The 25,318-nt window shown below is 41.5% G+C and overlaps 1 protein-coding gene across 1 annotated transcript; it reads left to right on the top strand.

Annotated features, from left to right (window-relative positions):
* Positions 1 to 1,633: 1,633 nt before the first annotated feature.
* On the top strand, positions 1,634 to 15,306 carry Tagln3 (transgelin 3). Its single transcript, XM_046425252.2, has 4 exons — positions 1,634 to 2,057; positions 3,207 to 3,381; positions 13,265 to 13,367; positions 14,826 to 15,306. The coding sequence occupies exons 1-4, from the start codon at positions 1,878 to 1,880 to the stop codon at positions 14,965 to 14,967; spliced, it is 600 nt and encodes a 199-aa protein (XP_046281208.1). The 5' UTR covers positions 1,634 to 1,877; the 3' UTR covers positions 14,968 to 15,306.
* The last annotated feature ends 10,012 nt before the right edge of the window (positions 15,307 to 25,318 follow it).

The raw sequence follows: 25,318 nt of genomic DNA, 5'->3' as shown, positions 1-25,318 counted from the left end.
ACCTTATTGCTGCCACCCAAGATGCAAATAGTGATTTCTGTAATTCTGCTGATGAGCTCCCTTCTCTCAACTCTCTTCCTAAGTTTTGAGTGTCTGGAACTTCTTTAGAATTTTTTTCACTGAAATTCCATGCAGCATCAAGGCCTGCATCAGTCAGCCCTTCCCTTATTTATTTCTAAACCTTCTCTCCTAAAGGCTACTGGTTCTTTCTCACACTCTTGTCTTTCCCAGAGTTTGTTCTTCTAGGTCTTCAAATACTGACCACTAAGTCTTTTCTCAGGCACACCACTCACATATCATCTAAGTAATTAAATTTTCTAGACCTCAGGCATCAGAAGATTTTTCTCAATACATATATTATTTGAAAAGTTAATTCCTGCATGGCTTCTGATCAATTTTCCACAAGGACAATGATCACCGTCCCATTCATATACCAGAATTGCTGTTTCTAATGTGTTTGATTCAATTTATCAATCCTTTCTAGAACCAGAATTATGCTTTATTTTTTCCAGTCCAGTATTATGACAATTGAGCACTCAGTAAATATTTGTTCAATGAAGAAATGAACCAAAGAACAAATATTTGAGTTTTTTTTTAATGGTTTTGTTTTGTTTTGGTTTTGCATGAAAAGTACCCAGAGACTTACACAACCCCAGTGAGACTCAATCTATCCTCAAGCATCTTACACTCTAGGAGGACAAAATGCCAAGCCCCTTGACTGTTACAATAATTTCAGGCCAATTTAAACCAAATGATTTATCCTTAGGTCTGTTTGCTGATGCAAATATAATATTATGTTACCACCAACAGTCTTCAGTTGTGCCTTCATGGTCCTTAATTGAAATAAACGGATGATGTTTCTACACTCTACCAAATTCTTTCATTCTTAAGAATGTATAGGACACGAATTTATAAAACTTGCTCTTAATGTCTTTTATTCTAAAATAGCACTAAAAAGATAAAGCTCTTGAATCAAACTAGATGGAAGCACAACAGTTCTCCACACCATGGAAGTTTCTGGATGAAGCTGGGCTGGCAGTTGAAAAAATAAATGATTGCAGCTCTCAGTTTCTCTCATCCTGCCCTGCCACACAATTGTTACGTTAGGGCAGGGAGAAAGAGGTTTGGCTATTCCTGCCAGATGGACAGTTAGCAAAAGGGACCCTCCTAGGGGCCCTTATCCCCTCGTGCAGCTGTTTGCCGATCTAGCATACAATTGCTGTCTCCCAGAAGGGGGAGAATGGTGCATCCAAGAAAGGAGCTCCCAGCGGGAGGGAGGTTGGCTGGTTTGCCCGACGACACAGGAGAGGGTTGGCTTTTGGAGGGCTCTTAGCAACAGCCCTGATTTGACCCCCGTCAACCCTGAGAAAATCAAATCAGCGTGCTATTCTTCCAGGCGCGATGCATCATCAGCAGCTGTAGGTCAAGGCAGCGTTCCTCTGGGCCTGTTAATTACCTGCTCTTGGCGCTCTCTCCATCGCTGCCTTTGCAAAGCGCTACTGAGAAGTGGAGGAAACGACCACTACCCCTCCCCCTCACTGCCTGGGGGTTCAGGCTCGATTGTGAGTCCCTGTACATACATCATCTCGTCTCGTTGAGAGGCGGGACTGGGGGGGGGGGGTTCTAGCCCCCCTGGACAGGCTGAGGTTTTATTTTAGAGTCACTGGCGCGTGGCTGCGCTTTCCTTTCCCGTTTGTAGGTGAAACCCCATTGGCTTCATTGGCTCCTTCATTTAAACCACGCCCGGCTTTCTGCCCGTTTCGCTGCTGCCTGGCCCGGCCGCCCAGCCGCATCCCAGACCTGTTCGCAGGGAGCCCGGGCGCTGTTGCGGCTGCTATTGTGTGGATGCCGCGCGTGTCCTCTCTTCTCTTCCAGAGATGGCTAACAGGGGCCCCAGTTATGGCTTAAGCCGAGAGGTACAGGAGAAAATCGAGCAGAAGTACGACGCGGACCTGGAGAACAAGCTGGTGGACTGGATCATCCTGCAGTGCGCCGAGGACATAGAGCACCCGCCCCCCGGCAGGACCCATTTTCAGAAATGGTTAATGGACGGGACGGTAAGACCGGCAGCGATCTTGTTGCTGGGGTGGTGGACAGGAAAACCCTTCCCAGGGCTCTTTCTTTCAATGCGAGGTCGCGGGAGGAGCTGCTGTTGCCAAGTCTTTCTCACGGGAAGGATGGGGATGCCTTTATTTCTTCTGGGTTGGAAAATTCGTGCTCCCTGCACAATTCCCTAGCTGGCTCCGAGGATTTCCCCATCTATCCAAGCTTCACAGCTTCCTTCTGAGTTGTCGGCAATTTTGAGGCCCTCGTGATTTTTCCATTGAGAATAGAGATAAATATTTCCTTGCGATCTCTGCAGCCTTCTTGGTGCATCAGTGCTTCTGGGCCAGTCCTTCCCCCAGGGGAACCTGCTGGTTACACAGTAAAACAAAGGATGGGGGTGGGGGTAGCCTCCTTCCCAACCTCTGGGAACCAGGCTCCCTGGAGGTGCTCAATGGCCATTTGTGGATGGATGGGTTCTCAGGAACCTGAAGGGAGTCCTTCTTTGATAATGCTGTCGTGTGTTTTGGGGATTTGAGGACCACAGGCTCAACTGAATCAAACAAGTCCATCTCTTCTTGCAAGCTGTGATTTATTGTTACATAACTGCTATTCCTCGTATTTGTTGAGTAGCCCAGGACTTGGGTTATAGGTGTCTGGGTAAAGATACCACCCAGTGTTCAAGTTCTTTTATACATCATTAACACATATGGGATGAGTTATTGAAAACTGATTCTGATCTGTCTTTGGTACAGGGCAAATCAGAACCCACCCTTCCTCCCCCCAGAAACCATAAACTCATCTCTTCATTAAAAGTGTGGAATCATGTTCCTCATCACCTTGTGCCATTCCCTATTTGTAAATATTCTTTCCTTTGTCCTGAAAAGGGAATAAGGAGGAATAAGAAGGGAATAGGCTGCAGGGCTCTCTATAGTCAGGTGCAGCCCTGGGAATAGGGTGATCTGAGTTTTGGGGGTGTAGTGTGGGAGCCTGACTGCAAAACCCTGAACCCATGCTTTCTTGGGGCCTGTGACTTGCTCTTACCAAACCTGGTGAGCTGTGCCTTGTGCTGTGCATATTGTGGGGGAGGGATTCACTTCTCATTTATGATATTGATTACAAAGGGAAACACTGATTCTGTGTCCCCACCCCACCCCCTTCAGGTCCTGTGCAAGCTGATAAACAGTTTATATCCACCAGGACAAGAGCCCATCCCTAAGATCTCAGAGTCAAAGATGGCTTTTAAGCAGATGGAGCAAATCTCCCAGTTCCTAAAAGCTGCGGAGATCTATGGCGTCAGGACCACTGACATTTTTCAGACGGTGGATCTATGGGAAGGTAAACAGCCCTTCAACCTCTGGGTCTGTTCTCCCCACCTCGCACCCCTCCCCTTTGCCCTATCTCTTTGTGAAAGCCACTCAGGATGTTCTTCCCTGTGCCTTCGGTGTGTGGGGAGTGCTCTCAGCAGCCCTATTAGCCTCCCTCTTTGTGATGCTCTTTCAAAAGGGGTACTTTCCTCTAGGAATGCACACCCTGAGGACACTGGCAAAGGATCTCAGAGAACTAGTGCCATAAACAGAATCCTCGTAGAGAGGAAGCAAAAATGGTCACATGGATGCCTTTTATTCCTGTTGCCCTCCCATAGCAAATCATAGCTCCTGGAGGAGAAGGGAGGCAGGGGGCCAGTGTGCTTCTGACTCACCAGCAGCAAGGCTTACAGACAAAGCCATCTGGTGCAATGTTGTCATTCAACCGGAGAAATAAATAGCACTTGAATCTTTTAAACAATTATCTGGGAGCTTGGTGACTATACCTTTCACATAGGTGTTCTGCTGATAGGGAGTGTGACAATTTTTTTTTTTTCTTTCACCTTTGTGAAGTGACCTGGTGAGGAAATCTTACAAAGGCATAAAAATCAAATTGCATTCTTAGAAACATTTAGCATTCCACCTTTATTGGGGGAATGATGTGAATGGAGACACTATCAAGGCCTAGTGTCCCTTTAAAACCTGCATTTCCATCCATGTAGCTGAATCCTTTCTCAACTGAGGACTGCCCGAGGCACTGAGAGATGTGGACTAGTCTAAGCAGGACTGCCAGATTGACACTCACATGTTCATTGTCACTAGTCATTTCTCACGTGTTCATTGTCACTAGCCATCATCATGGCCTGACCAATAGGATCCCCAGGCTAGTGACCCAAATGGCTTTGCTGACAGTGAAAATGTATAATGTTCCTCTGATCAAAAGGCAAGGCATTTTAAAGGGTATTCAGAGGGTGGTTGGAAGAGATTTCTAGCAGAGGAGCACTCTACCAAACAAGTTATAAACAGTTACCTCCGTAATCCTCAGTTACCTACTTAGGCCATTTCATGTTCCCTGACAGATAAGTAGTTAAAATCCTAAGATGCCAAGAGATTTACTTTGCTTTTTGCCATTAATTTAAAAACTCAGATACCCCAAAATTCGGGCCAGGTTACTGGACTTCATGGACAGTTGCCTCTAAATTCCTGTGTGCCATGGTCCAGCCTTGGTGCCTGCTTTCTAGATCAAACCCATAATGAGTTTCCTGAGTTAATAAAGAGAGCTATGGGTTATTGATGTTCTCCTGTACACTAGGCTTTGGATAAGTGCTTTACTGAATAATGCCAATCACTTCTTCCAACAAAATTATAAGGTAAGTGTTTTTCATTTCCCCATTTCACAGGTGTTGAAGTATGCCCATGGTTATGTGTGTCCGTCCAAGAACTAGTAATTAGAAGAGCTGGGACTCAAACCCAGGCCCTCTGATGCCAAAGAATAGGGCCTTAATTAGTCTGCCAAGGCATTCTTTGGCCAGGAAGCCTAGTTTCCTTCTCTTACACCATGAAGATGCTGTTGAGTCACAGTAGTGACTAGCCTCTGCTGCTGTTGATGTTGATCATGACAATGACAACAATGAGGAGGATGAGTCAAAGCTGTGTGGGACTGAAGGATGGGGAGTTAGTGTGGATGGAAGGGACCCTCCAAGTGCAGGAAGTATGTAGGAGTAGTAAATTGTGAGGTCTGTAGAAGGCAGGGATCCCAAGGGAGCTTTCCTGTTTTTACATTACTAAGGAGGCTTTACTCCCCTTCCCCCTTTGCCTAAAGACCATGAAGGTGAGCTTTACACGGGGGAGGTACTCACCGCAAGAGGAATGGGGCGTGGGGAGCAAGGATCCCTAATGAACAGCTTGCTGGAGGTCTACACCACCTGCTCCAGCCCCCTGTGTTGGATCCTCCTTAAGGAACAGGAAGACTAAGAGGTGTGACCGTGGTAGCCTGAGATAGGGCTGTGGACATTTGGCCCCAGGATAGGATAATTCTTCTAGAAAAGGAGAAAAAGAAACACTAAGGGTCCTATCACCAGCACAGAAGAAGGATCAGCTTTTAAAGGAAAGAAGGAAAGAGATTCATTCCAAGGGTGCTGTCACTGATGGTAGTTAGAAGAACTCTATGTAGACTCTCCAGAAGGCTGGGGAGAGTTGAGAGTGTAGACAACAGGGAGGTAGATGCTTAGGAGTTTCTTAATGACGCCCCCGCCTCTGTGGGGGTCAGAGGTTCAGGGAGATAGGTTATGATTTGGTCAGCATTCTTGATATTTCCCAGTACCTCTGTTTGAAGCTCTGGCCAGAGCTGGTTACTCTATATTTGATCACAGGTAGAAAAGCTGGTTTCTTTGAACAGAGAAGCAGGGAGGGTGGGGAATCATGGATCTAGCAAGCAAGGCCAGAGTTCTTGCTCAAGAGTTGGATGCTACTCACGACTTTTGCAATGACTAAGCTGAAATCAAAGGGCTGTTGCAGAACAGAGTTGGCATGTTTTTTGTGTGTCTGCATTCACGTGAAGGTGTACAAGTTGTATACACAGCTATTGGACTAGCTGTTTTGTTCAGTCCCACACTCAACTTACAATTCTACCCTCTGACGGAGGTTTTAATTCCATCCTCACATGTCAGTTTACTGTTCCCAATTCCCTGCACCATGGCTGTGGTAGCCATGGCGTGGTGGTTATGGCTGCTGTGGCCCCAGCCCTCTTTTCCTGGGCATTTCTCTTCCTCCTCTGCAGGCATTTTATACTCAACTGCTCTCAATCCCCCATTTTCCTGGCTTGACCTTTTCTTCCTACGCAAAGATCTGCTTGCCCAGAGATGCCTGATGACTTTCCAGGCTGCCTCTCTTGCAAACCAGTAAAACTGCAGAAGTCCAATATTGCCAAATGCTTTCTTGTTTAGACTTCAATTATTTATAGAAGCAGGGGCCCCAGATACATCTATCATCCTTAAGCCCTTTTGAGGTGAAATATTTGGAATTGACTTGGGAACAATCAGAATACAAGATTCTTCCAAAAGGAACCCAAGGCTCTATGGTCCAGGAAAACACCTGGTCACAGGGGCATTGTAGACAAAAGCTACTAAAGTCCCCTCTAAAGGAAGCTGGGGTGACCAACTCCTTCTGGTGATAGAGAAGAAGGGAGGACAGTTTTGAAGAATGGAAGGAGGCTGGGGGTGTTTTTCTCTAGGATTAAAGAAGGTAAGTATCCTGGCAGATTATTTTCCAGTTTGCTGTGGATGCTGGGTGAGATGAGGTGGAGTCAGCTGAGCTGTCTATGACACAGAGGAGAGTGTGCTGTAGGTAAGACTGTACCATCTTTTCTGAGAACAGAAAGGAGAAAAGAGAAAAAGAGGAGCAAGAAAGGGAGGGGTGTGTGTGTGTGTGTGTGTGTGTGTGTGTGTGTGTTAGAGAACACATGAGAGTGAGTGTGCTAATACAGGATCTGATTAGAAAGACTGCAGTTAAAGCTTACCCTGGAAGATAGAAGAGAGTACAGACCCCTGAGTCAGAAATTAGACTTCCTGGTTCAAATCTGTGCCTCACTGCTTTTTAATTAACCTCTATGCCTCAGTTTTCTCAAGTGTAAAATGGGGCTAATAGTACCTACTTCTCAGGGTTGATATGGAGAATAAATGAGGGATACATTAGAAATGTTTAGAATATTGTCTGGAAAAAGTAGAGTATATGAAGTGTTGGCAGCATAGAATTATTCATGTCATTGTCCTGTCCTTTCTAAGACTAATAGCAAGTAAGAGATGAAGGAATGAAGCTGGAAAGGCGCTCTTCTTAGACTAAATTAATGGCCACACACAGGAGCTGATAGGGTGGCCTGTTTGACCTTTGCCCTCTCTCCCATCTGCGGATCCTTCTTAGGTCATCCTCTAAACAGGAGGGTGAACGCTCCACAAGTCATTTGATTGACTTGTCTCTCAGAGGTCGTTGCTTTTTTGGTATCTTTCCCCAGGACTTGGAGCTTGGCCAATTTCAGACCCAGAAATGGAACAGCATGAGTTTGGGAGTAAGAAGGGATGGAAACCCTTCTTCTGCTGAATACCAGCAGCATGACCTTGTTGAGGTTGCTTGGCCTCTGCTCTCTTCTGTGTAAACAAGTCTAGTGTCTCCCACGTAGATTTATTATAAGGATCAAGTGTAAAAAGCTTAGCACTGTGCCTGGCTCCTAGACACCTAATAAATATTGGCTTCTCTTCCCCTACCATTAGCCCATCTGTAACTGACCTTTCTTGTTTATTTGTATAACCACTTGGCAGGTGTTAAACATAAGGAATTCTAGAATGTCAGAGCAGGCAAGGCTTAAAGATCAACCAATCCAATTATTCTTCTCAGTGAACTCACTGATGAGGACCCTGGCTTACGTGGTTTTGTCATTCCTGCTCCCTTCCGTTGATGACTCAGAGTTGAGGGTTGTGGTTTACACTAGAAGTGGAGAGTCTGGAAGGTTCAAATATATTCTTCGGCGAGGTGTCACTATATGTGCCATTCCTCAACAGCAAGAGCAGAAGAGACATTCCACCCAGTGTGAGATATTTTGGGATGCTGCGAGGTACTTGAGGCATCACAAATGCCTGCTACTTGACGCTTCCTTTTCTATCAGCATAGCTTTCATTGCTTTTGTTCTAAGTGGCTGCTGACAATCGTATTTGATTTTTCTCAACCTCTGGCCTGCATCAGAATCACTTGGTAATCTTGGGAAAATACAGATTGGTAGGTCACAATTCCAGTTTCTGAGGTATTGACTGTGGGGTGAGGTCCAAGAACTTGCATTTCTTACCAATTTGCAGGTGATGCACCTTCTGCTGGCCTGGGAACCCCACTTTGAGAACCACTATCCTACCCTATTTCACCATCCTGGGGAGGAAAGCAACAGAAATTTATAAAACCTACAGAACAAATCCAACCTACCCTTTGGCATTTTTCCTTTGACAACAGCAGTATTTTCTCTACCTTGAGTGTAAAACCGAGAGCTATGCCTAAGTTATTATTATTCAGGGAAATAAGAAATTATTTTTATTCCACTTATTGCTTTCTCTGTAAGTGCAAGAAATATTATTTTAGGAATCCAGTTTCCAAGAGGCAAAAGGCTGGGTTGAGATTGATATAAAATAGAAGTAACTCTGAAAAATACAAATTTGACTTAAGACTGGTTTTCAGTGTTAAAAGTAGAAATAGAAAGTAGAGCATGGCCCACCCAACTTTCCTACCCAAGTGATTTCTCTATTGCCTTTTTTCTCTCTTAATCCCTCTCATTTTTTCTTTCCAAAGATATGCATAAGATACCTTAGAAGTAAAAAAAATTCAGAGAACAAAATTCTTGTTAAACTATCTGTGTGGTAATGTCTCTCAAACTTTACCAGCATTAAGAATCCTTGGGTTGGATCATTATGATGCAGAACCTCTGGCCCCACTCCCCAGAGATTATAATTTAATAGTCTGGGGTACATGACTGTATTTGGAGTAACAGTACTTTGTGATAAAATGTGAAGTGAGGAATTCTCCATTGTCAAATAAGTGTCCGTTGCTACCTGACACTCTATTTTAGATTTTCCAGGTGAGAGAGAGAGCTACCATCCACCCTACCAACCTTTTTAAGTTTTTTAAAGGTTATTTCTTTCATTAAGGTTTAAGTTCACAACAAAATTAAGAGACTCGTATTTCCCATATGCCCACTGCCCGTCAAATGCCTAGCCTCCCATTATCAGTGTTCCCTACCAGAGTGGTAATTAATTAATAAACCTATATTGACACTACATTATCACACAAAGCCCACAGTTTACACTAGGGTTCACCCTTGCTGTTGTGCATTCTGTGGGTTTGGATAAATGTGTATCCACCATTGTAGTCTTATACAGCATATTTTCACTGTTTTAAAAATCCTTTGTGGTACATATTTTATCCGTCCCCAACCCCAACCCTGGCAATCACTGATATTTTTATATTCTCCCTAGTTTTGCCTTGTCCGGAGTGTCATGTAGTTGGAATGATACAGTGCATAGCCCTTTCCAATTCTCCCAGCATTTTAAAAAAATTTCAAGTCTAATGTTAACTTCCTCCTATGACAGAGGTCTGGAAAAAAATACAGAGACTGATCAAAATCCCAAGATGTCAGTGTTAATATGGCCTCTCCTCTTCCCTATGTCACTTTTCTTCTTATGGTTAGTGGTCTATTCTTAGATCACCATCAAGACTCAATCTCATTTCTGCTGCATCTAGAAAATTCTCAACCTCTGGTTTGTCCTTTTTTAGACTATTTTTCTCCTTTATTTTCTTGGAAGAATGGCCTTGAATAGTGGTGTTCAAGCCGACTTGAGGAGCCACAAGCATCCAGCAAAACATCCAGGGACACTCTCAGGGAGCAACATGATACTAAGTTGCCAGAGCTCTGGGATGGCTCCCAACTTGGGTCAAAGCCCTTCTAATGATAGGTTTTGCTTTTTGACTTTGTGAAAGAAGTCATTGCTTAGCAAATATTATTTAATATTCATGACATGCCGGACATTGTGATATTTAATGAAATTGGAAACTAAAGTATTAGAGCAATGCTTGCCTGTCCATTTGGCTATCTCAGAATCATCTCAAAAGATTGCCCCAGAACCTGAATATTTAAGATGCTTAGGTAATTCTGATGCTTTGTTAAGTCACCACGTTAAAAAAAAGATAAAGAAAGAACAGATTTTTTTTCCAGCTTGCCTGATGATTTAAATCACCTGAGGAGTTTATTAAAAATGTAGACTCCCACTACTGGCCAAATTAGTCTCTCAAGAGAATAACCTTAAAATTCATATTTTTAAAAAGATGACCCCCACCCATATCCCAAGAAGCCAAGAAGCTTGGGAATCTACTCTGAATCAACTGTGTATGGCCATTTTTTATACTTGCGTGGTTTTGAAGGCTTCACAACAAGGCAGATGTTATACTTTGATACAAGCAGTTTAGCTTTTGTTGTTTTATTCGCAGAACTGTTCACAGGTCTTCTTAAACATCATTGATTCTTCATACATTTCAGTTTTTGTTACCTGGTTACAGAAATCGGCCTCCACAAGTGGCCCCAACTCCTTCTTCATGCCCCTCTCATCTAACAGTACATACTTGACAGGACTTCTGAACTGGCAAGAGAGGTCAGGCTGCAAAAAGGCCCTCTTACTGTCTCATCAGCCCAGGAGTGGTGAAAGTCTCCACAAGGAGCCTCTAGTAGAAAGTATGCTATCCTGACGAGACAATAAGCTAGACATGAACTGGTCACAGATGGCAGATTTCTAGTCATAATATTAGTTAAAATCTTGACAATAATTCACTTGGTCAGCACACTGATTCTAACAGCTTTTCTTTGCTTTAATGTTATTTGGGTAAAGATACAAAAAAAGTTATTCCAGATGAAAGCATTCCAAAACTTATGGCTATTGGGGGTTGATGCATTTGATCCTGTGAAGCCCAAAACCTGTGTCCTGGTTTTATCTCCCTTGCATTCCCTGTGGCCTGGCACTGAAGCAGACACTGTGACCCCTCCCATCACCCCTGATCACTGGCTCCTGCTAAGGAACATGCTTTCCCATCTAGCCTGCAAGGGGGCCCTTCAAGAGAGGGCATATGGTCAAGTGGACTTTGCATTCAGGCTGATCCAAGCTACAGCTTGGCTCCAATTGACCCATCAGGTGACTCTGGGCATACTAATTAACCTCTATGAGTCAGTTTTCCCATCTGTAGATGGGGAGAAATAATCCCAACTCCATGGGGTTAATTATGATCAGAATAAAGCATCTACCCTATAACTGATATTAAATCTCCTGCCTTGGGACGTTTCTTAAGGGCATATCTTTCTGATTTGTTCTTGTGTAATAATGTTTCCCCCTCCTGGTTTCAGAAACCTGTACATTACAGCCTCCATCAGGTAATCACTTCCTTTTTAACTCTACTGGAATGAGGGTGGGGGTGGTATAATTCTAGGTTCCTGGTCATCTCTCCTTAGCCTGGAACAGCTTTTCCTGTCCCTTCTGGGTTCATGTTTTGCATACATTAATTAGCTCGCCCCTGGTGAAGGAGACTCCTGTGGCTGAACGAAGCTTGCATTTCCCTCATTGCTGCTGGGTGGCAGCTAAGGCTGAGTTGCCCAGGCTTCACATTTCCTCAGACTGGACATTTCAGGACAGGTCTTTCCAACTATCAGAAACAGACTTCTTGTATGCCCTCTGAACAGAGTGGAGAAGATTGGTATGACCTAACCTGAGCCTTCCTATGCTCTGTCATTCTCTTTTAGAATGCTGTGCTTAAGACCAAACCTACTCCATATCGTTTCCCAGAATGAGTCTTTAAAACGTCATTACTACAGTTCTATTAAAGAAAAAAAAAAGCATTCTTTCATACAGTGACAATTACAGAAATGCTTTTCATCTGTGGAAGAAAATGAACAACCATCTCTGCATTTCCTCTCTCTTAATTCCTTGTATTCTTTCTGCCCTTCCCCTTCCATCTGCCGCCCAGATACTCCATTCACCACCCCAGCTGTTCCTTGAATCTGGGGATTCTCCACTGACAGCATTTCATCCTGTATCCATCAGCCAGTCCCACAGGCCTCTCCAGGATCCAGACAATCACCCCGTGGTTAATGCGGGAGGTGGGGGTGGAGGAAGAGAGGCCAGGGAAGGAGGATTTGCTCTCTCTTTGTGTAAATGCACATCCTGGACTGAACTTCCGGTGAGAGCCTTAATTGTTTATTTTATTACAGTTCATACTCCATTCTCACTTTCCATCTGCCTTTGCCCTGTAATTCTGTATTCCCCAGTGACTGAGCTGCAGCAGCCGGGCCAGAGACCACAGATGGCTCACTCTGTCCAAAGAAGGACTTTTCATATTTGCCCTTAACTTTCCCAGCTCCCTGCCAGGCTGAAAGCTCCTTTCCTTTTTAACCAAGTGCCTTTCAAGCTCTTGTATTCCACACTGGTGTCTTGCACAGACCTTTGATCTGCTTTCTAAATAGCAGGTGACCTGCACAGCAGCATCTCTCTCAGCCCAGGGCATGTCACCTGGAAAGGAGGAAAGGAAAAAGGATGGGAGGAGCAGGCTGACTTGCAGGGCCCAACTGCCTCCTCCACAGGCTCCGCTGGTGGCGGTGCTGCCCTTCCCATGCAGGCCACACCTCCCGTGTCTCTTTGCTCTCCTCTCTCACACAAGTGAGTGATTTATTGTCTCCATTTTCTTCCTTTCACCCATCACAAAATAGAGGGCCTTTCATTTGTGTCACATGGAGTGCTTTCTGTGTGGATTTGCTGTTCTCCATTTGCCAGACCTCTGGCCCACTGAGCCAAGTGAATGCTCAATTTGATGAACATGGATGCTTTTAGATGCTTTTAACCCAGATAAAGCGCAAGAGAGGAGTCCACTTGGTGCCTGGTGCAGAATCATTCCATTCAATCCCTTGCTCTGTGGTTTTCTTTTCTCTTTCTAACCTGAGGAAAGTGCTCTTCTGCAGACCAGGTTGCCAGCCCCTCCAGAGGACTTTCCTTCCCGCAGCTTGTAGAACCCACCAAGGCAAGGTCCTCTGCTTAGGACAGGGACCTTTCTAGATGTGAGCTGCAGGTGTTCAGAGTGTTTATTCCTATAGCCAGTACGAGTGGATTGGAAAGGTAACTGATATGAGTGGCGAATAATTAATCAGGCTTGTTTTTGTTCCTTTCTGAGTAATTTGGGACTGGTCACCTTAGGATCACTTTGGTAAGTGTACTTCCAAGTACTTCCCCCTTGAATGTGGTCATCCACAGCCCCTTATCAGAATTTCTGTCCTGGGTGTGCAGCTACATCCTTCCAGATTTCCTTGGCCCTGACACACACTTGGCTTTAATCTCTTCATTGGCTTCCAGGGAAGGACATGGCAGCTGTGCAGAGGACCCTGATGGCTCTAGGCAGTGTTGCAGTCACCAAGGATGATGGCTGCTACCGGGGAGAGCCATCCTGGTTCCACAGGTAAAAGTTCCTTCTCTGCCTCCTGCAGCAGACAGTTAAAGAGAGGATCAGAAGCCTAGGAGCTCCCCAGGGCCATTTGTATACAGAGCCCCCAGGAGTAAGCGCTCTTGGCCTCAACTGAGTCCCCCCAGCATTCTACCCAGGGCAGAGAGAGTAGGGCCTTTCTTATTAGATACCTGGATCCTCCTGCTCGGCCAGGTGCCTCTCCTGAGGATCAGTGGGAATGGATGGTCGTTTTTAGAAGCAGTTTGATGTCTGTACTTGGTTTATTAAGACCTGAGAAGCCCTGAGTATTCCACCCCCAACTCACTCACTCACCTACTTCCTCCCTCCCTTCCTTCTTTCCTCCCTCTTTTTATTTTTCTTTGTGTACTTAATGAAGATTAAATATATCCTGTTTGCCAAATACTGTCCTGGTTAATATCTGCTATTCCAATGCATTAATAATAACACCCTCTTCCCAAAATTTTCCCAGTCTGGATGATAAATCATATGGACATCTCAGGTTACTAAAAGGATTTTTTGGGGGATTTTTCTTTTGGAGGTAGGGTAAGGACAGGGAAGGTGGGAAGTTAAATTGCATAGCTTTATTCATAGCAAATAATTGGTAAATAATTTCCCTGATGCCCTTTTCTTGTCATTGAGAGTTATAAAAATGTACCAGCTTATGTCACTTTTTAAAGTCACTTTTTAACGTATTTTTAAAGATGAATTGACTGTTTGTTTATTTATTTTTTAATTTTTGGTGGTGCTGGGGATTGAACCCGGGGCCTTAGTGCATGGGAAGCAAGTGCTCCACTGACTGAGCTATATCCCCAGCCCTCTAGCTTGTGTCATTTTAAATGACCTTGGTTTGAAAAATCTCCTCAATATTGATCCATTGAATATTGATCCAGCATTATTAGTATGTGGCTACAAATCCAAAACTATTTGCTACCTGGCTCTTAAGCAAAGTCTTCAGACCTCTGACCTAGAGTAAGACATTTGCCCTTGTTAACTCCTAGGTCCCTCAGCTTTAAAATGGAACATGAATCCTTGGTCCTGTGCAGGAAGGGTGGAAGGGGGTTAATGGCATGGTTTGTAAGAAGCATTGACTTTGTTTCAGAAGAGCGGAGATAACTGTGAGAAGATGCAGAATGAGATGGCTGAAAATGGTGGAAAAGAAATAAATGAGAGTGGGGAGAAGGGGAAAAAAAAGAAGGAAAGATGAAAGTCAGTTCCCCAGGGAGGCAGCCACAGATTCTCCTTTTCTCTTTGCTGGAAATTCTGAAAAACATCTGGGCTTCTAAGGATAGGGGCCCAAGCCTCAGGGAAGGGCAAGGATTGGGGTAGGTCCTGGCTCAGGGTGGGCCTGCTGGTCTATTGGATGATCTTGGATAGAGCCCATCTAACTGTACATCTTGACAAGGCTTTGAAATCTGTCACATGACATTATTCCATCTCACTCTCCCCATCCAGGAAAGCTCAGCAGAATCGAAGAGGATTTTCAGAGGAGCAGCTTCGCCAGGGGCAGAACGTAATTGGCCTGCAGATGGGTAGCAACAAGGGAGCCTCCCAGGCAGGCATGACTGGGTATGGGATGCCCAGGCAGATCATGTAAGGTGCCGCATCCTGCCCCCCGTAGAGAGGACCAATGTTCCACCCCACAGTCTCTATGAAAAAGAAATAGGTAGTCAGTCACCTTCTGACCTTCTCCTCTTTCTCAAAGCCTCCTCTCCCTGGTTTCTGCAAGTGCTGCATTTCTGCTGAGAATCCACGTTGCCTACTGCTGCCACCTTCTGTTCTTTTAGAACTATGCAAGGACTTCGCTTCCTTCCTCTTACTGAGCTCTTTCTGTGCCCTGAAGTCCCCATTTGATTATTTATTTATTTATTTGCCAAAAATCTCCCTGGTCAACTTATAGAACACACCTAATAAACAAATTAGTCTTGTGTCTTAACGTGTTCGGTTCACTCTGTGTCTTTGGGACTTTGCAGACTGGGTTGATTTCTCTTAAATTCAAGAGACCCATAGGATGGAATTAAGCTTTAGCTGTAGAAATATGGTTAGCTATGAGGAAGTTCTCCAGTATAATGTTTATATTGGCAATTGCAGCAGAAAATTTAGAAATAGTTTTGCCCACCACAGAGCTTAAAGCTGTGAGTTCAAGAACAAGGTCTTTGGCCCCCACATATTTTTTGAGTACCTACTCCGTGCTTATTATGCTAGACCTTGTAGAGGATGCAGGAATGAACATGGCAAAGCCCCAGTTCTTAAGGAACTCTTATACAGGTGCCAGGAAACCCCTGCTGGGTGGCTGATGGACAGATGTATGGATGATTTTTACTGAATGATGAGTGGATAAATGGTGAAATGGATGAGCAGTTTTCAATTCATTAATATTCCTGCTACAGGTAATATCTTGGGTCTGAGCTGACATTTATAGTTTTTTCATCATCTAAGAGTTATGGGCTACGTAGTTTGCTCTCCTAAAGTCATCTATAGGGTCTAAACCCCTAACACTCTTGAATATTGCCTAATATTGAGATCTGCTTATGATGGGAAAGTTTTCAAGATTTTTTTTTTGTTCATGAATAGGAAAATTAAGAGGGCAAATAAGCTGGGGACTTTTGATTTATATTATCCTTTCCTACAAAATAAACTTATTAGAAACTAATGCAATAATTTATAATTTTATTCATATAATGAGTCATGAGTTAGCATATAAATAAGACTAGAGACATTGTTACTCTTTAAATGTTTGGGCAGTAGTTTTTCAGACTGTTCTTCACAGTCCTAAGTTTCCTTAGGCTTCCATGAGATGCCTCTTAATGTACCCTCGAGGAGTCCCTGAGACCCTTTGATAGCTGCTGGTGAGTGGTCCAACACATCACCCCAACATGGTTGCCAAATTCTTTCCTCAAACCTTACCTTGGTGTTGCCAAAAAGTAAGAAAATGAGGTTGATGGATACCAAAATGAAATAACACTGGGAGGACATTCCTAGAGAGAGAGAAGGTGCTAAGGTTTGGGATGAGGGTAGGAGGTCTGGGAGAGCCACCATTAAGGAGGAGACAGGTTTTAGGGGGGCATTCCAGCTATCCTTTGTCCTATCTTCCACACTGCCCTGGCTCCACCATTGGTATACCAGAGACACTGAGAGTCAGGGAAACAGCCAAATCAGCTCAGACCCAGTAGGAAGCAGCCTGCCAAATCCAGGGCAGAGCTGGAGCCCAGCTGGAGTGAGGAGCAGGTAATAGAACATTAGTAGACTTGCCAGCACTTGGACACTTTCTCCTCCCAACATGATCCCACCTGCCACTCCAGTTCCCACCCCTTCATTCCTATTTGAAAACTGCATCCTAGAGATGGGCTTTGGACAAATTTGAAGCCCCAGGGCAAAGGCTTACTACTGTGATTGGTGGACAGGCGATAAACAGAGAATAAAGAGCCCAGTTTGTAATTTCAAAGAATCCCTGCCTCAATATTTTTTCAGCTCTCTCAGATCACCATAATTGATCTGAACTTGGGCCTGAGATTCTTCTCCTTTCTCTTCACTTTGCGCTTGAAGATGACCTCAGGGAAATACAGGTTCACGGGTAGCAACTGAAGACCCTTGAAGAGTGAAAGCACTGTCATGATCAGATGAAAGAATCACTTAGAGTCAACCTAATAAACCTAATAACATTCAAATAATGATAAGGGAAAATATTAGAAACATGAAACAATGCATTACAAAGAAAAAGTCAACCAGAGATGAGGAACTTCAACAAAAATAAAACGAATAGTTAGGATTGGTAGCAGAAAGATGCAAAGAATAAGTTAGTAAATTGAAGTACCCAAACAAAGCATGTTATAAAAGATAATAGGCACAGGGATAGGGGTGTAGCCAAGTGATATAGTGCTTGCCTATCATGCATGAGGTTGGGTTTGATCCCCAGCAGCCAAAAATATTAATAATGATGATAACAGGCACAAAGAGTAAACAAAAAAGAAATATTAGAAATAGGAGTTAATAATTCATATAATTAGGATCTAGGAAGGAGAGGAAAAATTTAAAGAAATAATTTTGAGACTTTCCTAGAATAAAAAAGAGGCAAGAACAGTTTTTAAAAACTATATGTAGATACGATTTTTATCTTTATTATACACGCACACACACACAAAAAAAATGGACTATATTACTCAGCCATAAAAGAGAATGACTTTTGCCAGCAAATGGATGGATCTGGAGACTCTCATGCTGAGGGAAATAGCCAATCCCAAAAAACCAAAGTTTAGTTGTTCTTTCTGATATGCAGATGCTAATACACAACAAGGTGGGGAGAAGGGAAGAATAGAAGTTCAGCGGATTAGACAAAGGGGAATGAAGGGAAAGGAGGGAGGATGGGAATAGAAAAGACAGTGGAATGAATCTGATATAACTTTCCTGTGTTCATATATGAGTATACTACCAATGAAACTCCACATCATGTACAACCACAATGGGATCCTAATTAGAATAGGTTATATGCCATGTAAGTAAAGTATCTCAAAATATACCCTATGGCCATGTATATCAAAAAAGAACAAATATTTAAAAAAACAAAAGTGAATAGAAAACTCCCAAAGCTTTTAAAAAGTAAAGCCTACCACATATAAGATAAAAGAATCAGATTGACTTTGGAATTCTCAACAGTAACCCTGGGCTTGTGGAGTAATATTTTCAAGGCGTTAAAGGTGAAAAAAAAAAAAAACACAGGATTTTCTGTTTAATTAATTCTTTAAGCTCAAAAATGAAGCAGAAATATTAACAATGACCTTCTTTAAAACACAATTAGATTAAGTATTCCTATAAGAAAACTTATGATCAGGAAGACGTTATTTGATGTAGGAAGTGAGGGTAAGAAAATGAGTCAAAAATTTCATTCTTGTTTAAATACATAAGGACTAAAAAAATAAAGATAAAAATCATATCTGTAGGAACACAAAACTAAAATTCTAGAAAATAACAATATGGTATATGTGTCACATGTGAAATAATCTAAAGAAAAAGTGAGGGTATGTTAAGCAAATTATCTTATTTGGAAGAAGAGATACTATAAGTTCAAGTAACTGTTTAGAAAATAGAGGTTGTATTAAATACATCTCACTTTATGGGGATAATTTGGCATTGATTAGAAAACCCAATAAGGACAAGAAAAGTATAGATCTATTTCATTTGGGACTATAGATGGAAAAAAATCTAAATAAAATAGCAGCTAACCAACTCCAATGATATATTTTGAAAATCAGTTCAAATGAAGAATTTTTCTCTTATTTTGCTGCTTTGAACTGAATGAGCTCTTTGGGAACTCATTTTTTTTTAACGAAGTAAGCCCTTATTAAAACTGAAAACTGTATCCCATTTATCTTTTCCTCTTTTATTTTATTATTTATTATTATTGTTATTGGTGCATTATAATTATACATATTACATATACATATTATGCCATATTTGTATGTGCATTTAACATAATTTGACAAAATCTACCAAATTATGCTATGTCCATGTATAAATATACTACAATGACTCCCACTTATACACATACACACACACACACACATAATTATAATGCACAAACTAAAATAGTAATAGTAATAACAGAAGGAAGATCAGTATAGAGTACAGCAAGTATATTGGGAGAGAAAAGTGGGAGGGAGAGGGAAGTTGCTGGGGAATGAGAATCTTTCCTATTTTAAAGACATGGAGAGACTGCCAATTCCAAGTCCTGAGCTTTATTTATAATATGCTAGTGACCAAAAGTGAAATGACATACCCAACAACATTTAGCTAATTAATTTTTGGAACAGGATTTAAATTCAGTTGTTTTCAGACTTGAGGAGCGGTGCTTATTTCTTTTTATGTGTGTGGCCTTTCTGCAAATCCTCACATCAATTCTTCCTAAGGCATTATTAGTTATTTAGTTATTTAAAAACTCTTTTGGTATCATCAAAAACCATCTATAAGTTAAAGATATGAAACTGACTATAAAATCATCCCTATCAATCAATCAGTAAGAATTTATTGAGTTCCTACTATGTTTAGGGAATTATATGATAAACTGGGAGACACAAAAAAATACCTGACATGGTTCTTCATTGAATGAATGTATAGTCTAGTTGAATAGAAAGAATATCCTTGATGGTTTCATGTATCATTAATTGCTTGTTTAAGTTTAAGGGCCAAATGAAAGCAACATTCACTTGAACCTTCCAAAGGCAAAGTTCTCTGGCATGGGATGGTCAGGGAATGTCTGGTGGAATATACTGGACTCAGGAACCCTGGGTCATCATGAAAATGTATCTGGGTTTCTGTACCATGTTTTCCCAAGCTGCCTGGACCTTTGAACTAATGAAAAAAAGTACTATCATTTCAAGATAAATTCTTCCTGGGTAGAGTTGAGCAAGGAACATTGGCTTTCATGCCTGGAGGTCTTGTTGCATCCTGAATCTCTAGAAGGGAGGCTTAAATGTCAGGATCTTAACAGGAAGCAAAAAAATTATTTGTTACTTCCTTTTTAAAGACCAAATTCTATCAGCATTTGTGCCAAAAGCTTGGTTAGAGCTCACCTTGATGTAGACACACAAAAGCTTTCGTGGTGATGGTTGTAGGTCTGCCATCACATCATGAAACCAAGCTCTCAGCTTTATACATCGACTTCTCAACCCAGGGATCAAGATCAAGGCTCCTGTACATCATAGAACCAGAAATACTTGTTTATAGCTAGCAACATCTGTAGGGTTGTACCAGGCTGCAGTGGGATTGTATGTCCCATTTCTGGTTCTTTGATAAGTCAGGCAGAAAGATGAAGAGACCATCAAACACTAGGCTGAGAAGGTAGCTAGAATTCTCCACTTTGCATCTCATCCCTCCCACCAACTACTGCCACTGAAATGAGTCTTATATTAAGGGGAACAAAGAGCTCACTTTTCAGAAGGTCTTGTTTTCTATTTGCAGGCCTTCTGTCTCTTTAGTTACCATTTGCAGAAAGTTTTAGTGGCATAATAGATCACAGCTCTATTGTTGATAGTACATTTAATTGAATGGCCTCAAATTAGCAAAACTTAATTCAATTAGTCATTAAAATTGAAATAATCCCATTGACTGTGAATTGTTCATTGCTACAGTAACTGTAAAGCACAAAGAAAGCTTTGAATTATGGTAGCATTATTGCCAGAAATAAGCACATCATTCTTTTGAGAGTTTTTTTGTGCTTACTTCCCTCAAACATTTTTAAGCTTAATTTTCCATATTCAAACAGGTCAAGGTCAGCCTCTAGAATAACGTAGATCCTGGGCCGTCTTTCAAATGGGTTTGGCTCACAGTGTGCACATGATGAATGAGATCAATTACATCATGACCCCTTACATAAAATTCTCTGACCCCAAGCATTTTAGCATTTGAACCACTTCAAATGGTAGGTGCCAGTCCTTGATAGGTTATTTACCTATTTCAGTCCCCCAAAAATAATAGTTTCATTGGATTTCAAACTATAGTCAAGTCCTTTTTTTTTTTTTAAAGAACAGCAATCTTTCTCCTCAAATTACAGACCTACTTAGCATGCTATGTGTCCTTTCTAATTGCAAGTGGTGGTGATTACAGGAGAGCAAACCTTGAACAGCCATCATGTAATTCCTGAATGTCCTCAGTAATGCACCTCTGGTGGCCAATAAAGCCACAGACTAGAGGCCAACTGAGTAGATTCTCTTATGCCTCCAGTGGTCAGTCTTTCTCAGACATTGAAATTTTCATGTCAGAACAGTTCTTTGCTAACATGGGCACCCAACAAACAAAAGAAAGATAACTGAGTATTTCTTAACATCAATTCTTTCTTGGTATATGATCAACTTGAAATCTCCTTGTATTGCAATAAATAGCTGTGACATAGTCTACAGTAGGTTGGTCTCTGAGGCAATTCTCCTTTGGAATGCAAATGGTGATTATAGATGTTGGTTTGTACCCATCATCTTCCTGCCACTTTATTAATAACACAGATCTGATACTTAGCATGCTTAATGTATGAACGGTAACTCTAGTTTCAGGTATTTGTATAATGGTACAGTGGTAATTTCTTCCCTTTAAAAAATTTTGCAAATAGATGTTTTGCCCCTTGATAACTTTTAAAAATATTCTAACAGTTCCGGAAATATGAAAGACCCTTTTAAACTCCATCCTCCAGGATAACCACTTTCCACCATTTAGTGTGTATCATCCTAGCATATTAGAATGTGTATGTTATCAGCATGACCTATTTAGAACATCTTCATTGTTATGATCTCTTGGAAGTGTGATAGTTTCTCTCAGCCACAACCTGTCTACCATTAAAGCTTCCTAGGAAAGGGAAGGGCATACATCTTCTCAGGAAATGAGAGATGATTTGTGGGGATATTCTGACAAGATCAAAAGAGAAGCTGATCCCTTCTACAGGGAAAATTCTATGTTGTGGAAGGGATTGAATGTTTTTTCCTTGAAAAATCCATTGAATGGTTGTATCATCTTTCATGTAATTAATCCCTTATTGTTGTGTGTTAGAATGTTTCCAAGTTTTACCTCTAAAATTAAGGCCCTGAGAATTATTCTTACAGATGTGTATCTGTAATAATCACCTCAGGATAGTTTCATAGTTTCTGAACATACATTTTTTATTAATATTATCAAATTGTCATTCACACTACTAATTTACAGTTTCTCCTGCAAAGTATAAGTGTGGCCATTTCTCTATACTCTCATCAGAATTATCACTCTAAAAAAAATTTGTGAATATTTTGAAAGACACTGTGCATATTGGGATGTTAATGGAATTTGGTGTCACTTCAAAAGAATTTTATGATGGTTGCCACAAATTCTAGTACTTTTTATGTCTACCACAGCATACGTTAAATCTGTGAGCAACTCATGCTCATTAACAAGTCTATGAAGTCAATAGGGTGGTAAAGGCAGAAGGGTTGACTAGTAAAGAAAAACAAAGATTGTAAGTCATGGCACCAGAACAGAGATATTGTTTCCAGAATTCAACTTAAATATTTTAGGTAAGAAAGCTGAAGGGTAACATGGTTAATTGATGTATCACAGAAATCAAAGCTCTAATGGGGTTCTGAGCCTACAATATATTATCAAAATAAATATGACAACTTTTATAGCCCTGAGCTAAGAAGGTAAAGCTATTTTGAAGGGCAAGGATAAATCTCTCTATGATTCAAATAGGTTTAGAGCAAATATTGTCCTACTGACCTTTATTTTAATGAAACAGATATTGGATGGCCTTCTGTAAGATAAAGTTAAAGATCCATTCTGGCCTCACAGTCTTGGATCAATAATTCTTTGAGAGAACATTTGAACAGTCTTATAATGGCATGATCTTCGCTCACTTAGACTGCAAAATAACAATCTCCCTGTGAAGAAATCCTGTTTCATAACAAACTAAAGGGAAAAACAATGACTTGGGAATTTCACTTTGGACTGCTATAACAGAATACCTTCATCTGGGTAATTTGTAAATAAAAGACATTTATTTCCCACAGATGTGGAGGCTGAGGAGTCCAAGGTCAAGGCACCAGAAGACTCTGTGTCTGATGAGCGGCTCTTTTCCCCCAAGAAGCTGCCCTGTTGCTATGTCCTTTAAAGGCAACCAATGTTTTGTGCTCACAGGGTGGAAGAAAAGGAGGGACTAGACAACTGTCTGAAATTTCTTTTAAAGGATATTAGTTCCCTTAAAAATGGGACCCTCGTGACTAATACTTATCATTAAATGTTTATAGCACTCCTGCAAGATGAGTATTTACATAATTTTCCAGGTAAGAAAAGTAAGGATCAAAGAGGTTAAAGGATTGTTTGAGGTCTCATAGCTAGTAAGAGGGAGAACCAGGATTTGAGCTCTGAATATCATCATCCCAAGACTTTATGAATTCTACACAATGCTGCCTTCTGCACCTTAGACAAACTATAGGGTTCTAGGAGATACACAGGTAAAGACACCTAGAACTGTATCTTTCCCAGTAAGAACTTATGGTGAAGAGTTTGCTTGTCTATCATTCAGGAGAATACAGATGTGTGTGTTTCTCTAGACCCAGCTCAAAGAATGAATTTAATTCTGGATTCAGAGCACCCCTGTGTGTGTGTGTGTGTGTGTGTGTATGTGGTGTGTCTATAGATAGATAGATATAAATCAATATTTAATATAGTTTATTTAGATTTGAATGTTTAGCATATGGTTCTGGATCAAAATTATCTCTGCATTGCTGTGTAGATATTACAGAAATCTTTCTGTCTTTGAGATCTTTTAACTAGGACCAAGATTAGGGTAGGATGAGCAAAGCATTCTCCTTGGGCACAACATTTAATTGTGAGAAGCAAATCAGTCTGTAATTCTCCCTTTTATATTAAAAGGAAGAAGGATGGTGACACTACGTCTTTGGCAATGTTTCATTCATTAATTCATAGTAAAACGGATGGTTATTATTACTCAATAACCTAATTAATAGACCCCAACTAAGATTTACTGAACACCCACTATATTCTAGGCATTGTCCTTCCCTTAGGTTACTGGAAGAAACAGAGATTCCCTCAGCTGGTGTAGGTTTGTCATAAGAGGAGTCAGGAAGCAAAACCCTACTAACTTTGCATTCATTCTGCCTGGCTTTGGCATATGACTCTCACAGTCTGATACCAGTGCTGTGGACCAATTCCAAGTTCTACTGTTTTGCTGGAACACTGAGGCATTTTATGGGTGAGTCTAAAAAGCCTTCATTTCTGAGTAAGGGGATTTAGCAGCTGTGGCTAACTGTGGGCGGATGCTATCGCAGACTTTTTAGTGAGATTCAACTGATGGAATTGCAAAAACACCTTTTAAGATAAAACTTTTTCCAGTTCATTGGAGCAAATTGATGCACTGAGTGATCACTTAGCAGAGACATCTACTCATATGCCCTTTATGCTTGAGAAGAAAGTGAGAGGATGGCAGCAGGCACATTCCAAAAGTCAGTTACTCAGCCTGTTGGACAAGCAGTAAAATTCCAGGAGAGGAACCTTTTTCTTGGCACTAGGTCTGTGAACTTAACGGATCACATTTTATCATTTTCATGATGTCAGTAACAAGGAGACAGTCAGGAGACCCTCTTCAGATCAGTACCTCTCTCAGATACCTGAAGGTTTTAAGTAAGCCTGATTAAATAAAGATGTGCATGGAAAGAGATAAAAAATAAATTAGTAGCTAATGTTACACAAACTGCACACAGACACTATATGTGTTGGCTGGAACAAAAATGAGTCTATGGTTACAAAGTGAAACAAACAACAACAAACCCCCCCCCCCAATAACTCTTAGCACTATATAACTCTCCAATCAAGGTGGGTAAGGTAGCAAAGCCAAAACCATTGTTAGTAGAAAAAGTCTAATTCAATTCTGAAATACTTTGATCTTATAGGGAGGGGAAGGATAGAGTCAGAATACCATTTCCTCACCACTGAAGTTCTTATCTGGATTTTAATCTCAAGCATCTGAGTTTTTGATAGAAATGATGAAGACATATTCAGGGGTTTCTCTGATTTGCTGTTTGTGAATTCCATCAAGGCTGTTGAGATCTCTAATTGGGGTGATTTGGGATCATGAGCAAGCAGTTGAATAGTATTTATTTCAGATTCTAAAACATGAACGTAGTCTGTGGAAAAATTGGTATGACGAGGCACTGACCTCCAAAGAAGCTCAGAGCTGTGAGAGCAGGACTGAGCTGGGCTTGCTGGAGATGTACCTGCCAAGCACAGCAGCCCTGAACTCCCGACTGCCGAGAAGTGGCTGGCTCTCCAGAACAATGCAAGCTACAGAATGCACATTGACAATGATTGACTGAGTCCTGCCCCTTTGTTTTCTCCTCCTCTCATTTTTCTTCCTGAGTTTTCTCCACATTTCTCTATGCTAGGTTCATTTTCATTCATCAATTTTATTTTATCCTTTC

Source organism: Marmota monax, unplaced genomic scaffold (assembly GCF_021218885.2).
Source record: "Marmota monax isolate L192 unplaced genomic scaffold, Marmota_monax_Labrador192_F-V1.1 WCK01_AAM20220418_F8-fsc00119, whole genome shotgun sequence".
NCBI lineage: Eukaryota > Metazoa > Chordata > Mammalia > Rodentia > Sciuridae > Marmota > Marmota monax.
This window is presented reverse-complemented; position numbering and strand designations above follow the sequence as displayed.

What these genes read in the sequence shown, in the direction of transcription:
- Tagln3 (XM_046425252.2), top strand. Translation starts at nt 1,878, where the DNA reads ATGGCTAACAGGGGCCCCAGTTATGGCTTAAGCCGAGAGGTACAGGAG. An exon ending in GACGGTGGATCTATGGGAAG is followed by an intron (nt 3,382 to 13,264) that starts GTAAACAGCCCT and finishes ATTGGCTTCCAG; the next exon opens with GGAAGGACATGGCAGCTGTG. An exon ending in GAGCCATCCTGGTTCCACAG is followed by an intron (nt 13,368 to 14,825) that starts GTAAAAGTTCCT and finishes CTCCCCATCCAG; the next exon opens with GAAAGCTCAGCAGAATCGAA.